Source organism: Gavialis gangeticus, unplaced genomic scaffold (assembly GCF_001723915.1).
Source record: "Gavialis gangeticus isolate Ggan-Ray unplaced genomic scaffold, GavGan_comp1, whole genome shotgun sequence".
In the NCBI taxonomy this organism is placed as follows: domain Eukaryota; kingdom Metazoa; phylum Chordata; order Crocodylia; family Gavialidae; genus Gavialis; species Gavialis gangeticus.
The window spans coordinates 3564162-3565287 of record NW_017729029.1 but is presented as its reverse complement, the minus strand read 5'-3'; the positions used below and the strand labels follow the sequence as shown (position 1 = coordinate 3565287).

Here is a 1126-nt window from a genome sequence, read left to right as displayed (position 1 = left end):
GGGCGGGCTGCTAGCGCTGTGCCGCTTCGCCGCGCCGCTGCTGGCCAAGAACCTGGAGCCGGTGTCGTGGAGCTCCGCCAACCCCAAGTACGTGCGCGCCCGCCCGCCCGCGTCCCCGCCCTGCCCCTGCCCCTGCAGCCGGGGGAGACCTCCGCCGCCGTGCCCTGTCGCCCTCCAGGCTCCCGGGCGCAGCGGGGTCCCTTCTCCCTCTTCACCAGGTTCAGCAGAGGGGTTTGGGGAAGGTGCCAGCTCGCCCCGCTCCCCGGTTTGGGCACCTCCTGAGTGCACGGCCCCGCGGGTCCTCCTCCCAGGAAAGCACCCAGGGGACAGAGAGAACGAGATCCTCTCCCCGGGGGGACCCCGCTTTTTGTGTTCTCTGGTGAGAGGGGGAGAGAGAGCCCCCTCTTTCTGGCGGGGACCCTGTTTGCAGAAGTGCTGGTGGACGCCAGCCCCGCTCCAGGCTCGCAGGGTTTCTCCTTTTGGATGTGCGAGAGGATCTCCGGAGAAGTGCCGGACCTGGCTTCGCCTGGCCGCGGGGTTTGGGGTTGAGCCAGGGGCTCCTGTGCCGCTGGCCTCTCCCGTCAGAGTGCTTTTTGGATGTTTTTCTTCCCTTGTTTAAGAAGAGGCTGCCGCAAGCGTTCGTTTTCTGCCAGGATTGTAGAGATGGGTCTAGGATTGCCAGCAGATGGCTTTGCCTTCGCGGGCCCTGTGCAAACTTGGTCTAGAGGCCAACAGAACTAGGGGTTTATATATCGAAACCTTGTCGGATCCACGGCAGTTTGATGCCAAGAACCACGTCTTCTTTGTGCAAAAAAATTGGGTGAAAACTTTGCCCATCATCTCTCTCTCTCTTTTTTTAATTTTTCTTTTAAAAGCTGGGAACTTTGAATGCATTGGCTGATGCTGAGGAAATCTAGGAATGCATCAAGTTATTTGCAGCTTCCAGGTTAACAAGACTTCAGTTTTATTGAAAACAGGGTTTCTGGCGATATCTTTATATCTAGATCACCTAAAAGTAATCTATGCTTTCTTACCTCTGGCTTTAGCTCTGCACACACTGCCTCCCCATTGTGCTAGAAGTTGATCGACTTCAGGCCCACTCCCCGCTTCCCCCCCCCCCCCCCCC

General features: G+C 58.3%; 1 protein-coding gene across 1 annotated transcript in view; it reads left to right on the top strand.

The window, feature by feature from the left end:
• Positions 1 to 4: 4 nt before the first annotated feature.
• EFNB1 (ephrin B1) overlaps positions 5 to 1126 on the top strand; it is a gene marked incomplete at its 5' end in the record, with an annotated part of 122299 nt that continues 121177 nt past the window's right edge. The window contains one exon of the mRNA XM_019520997.1: positions 5 to 87. Within this exon, the coding sequence (XP_019376542.1) occupies positions 5 to 87 (83 nt within the window). The remainder of the gene's footprint in view (positions 88 to 1126) is intronic.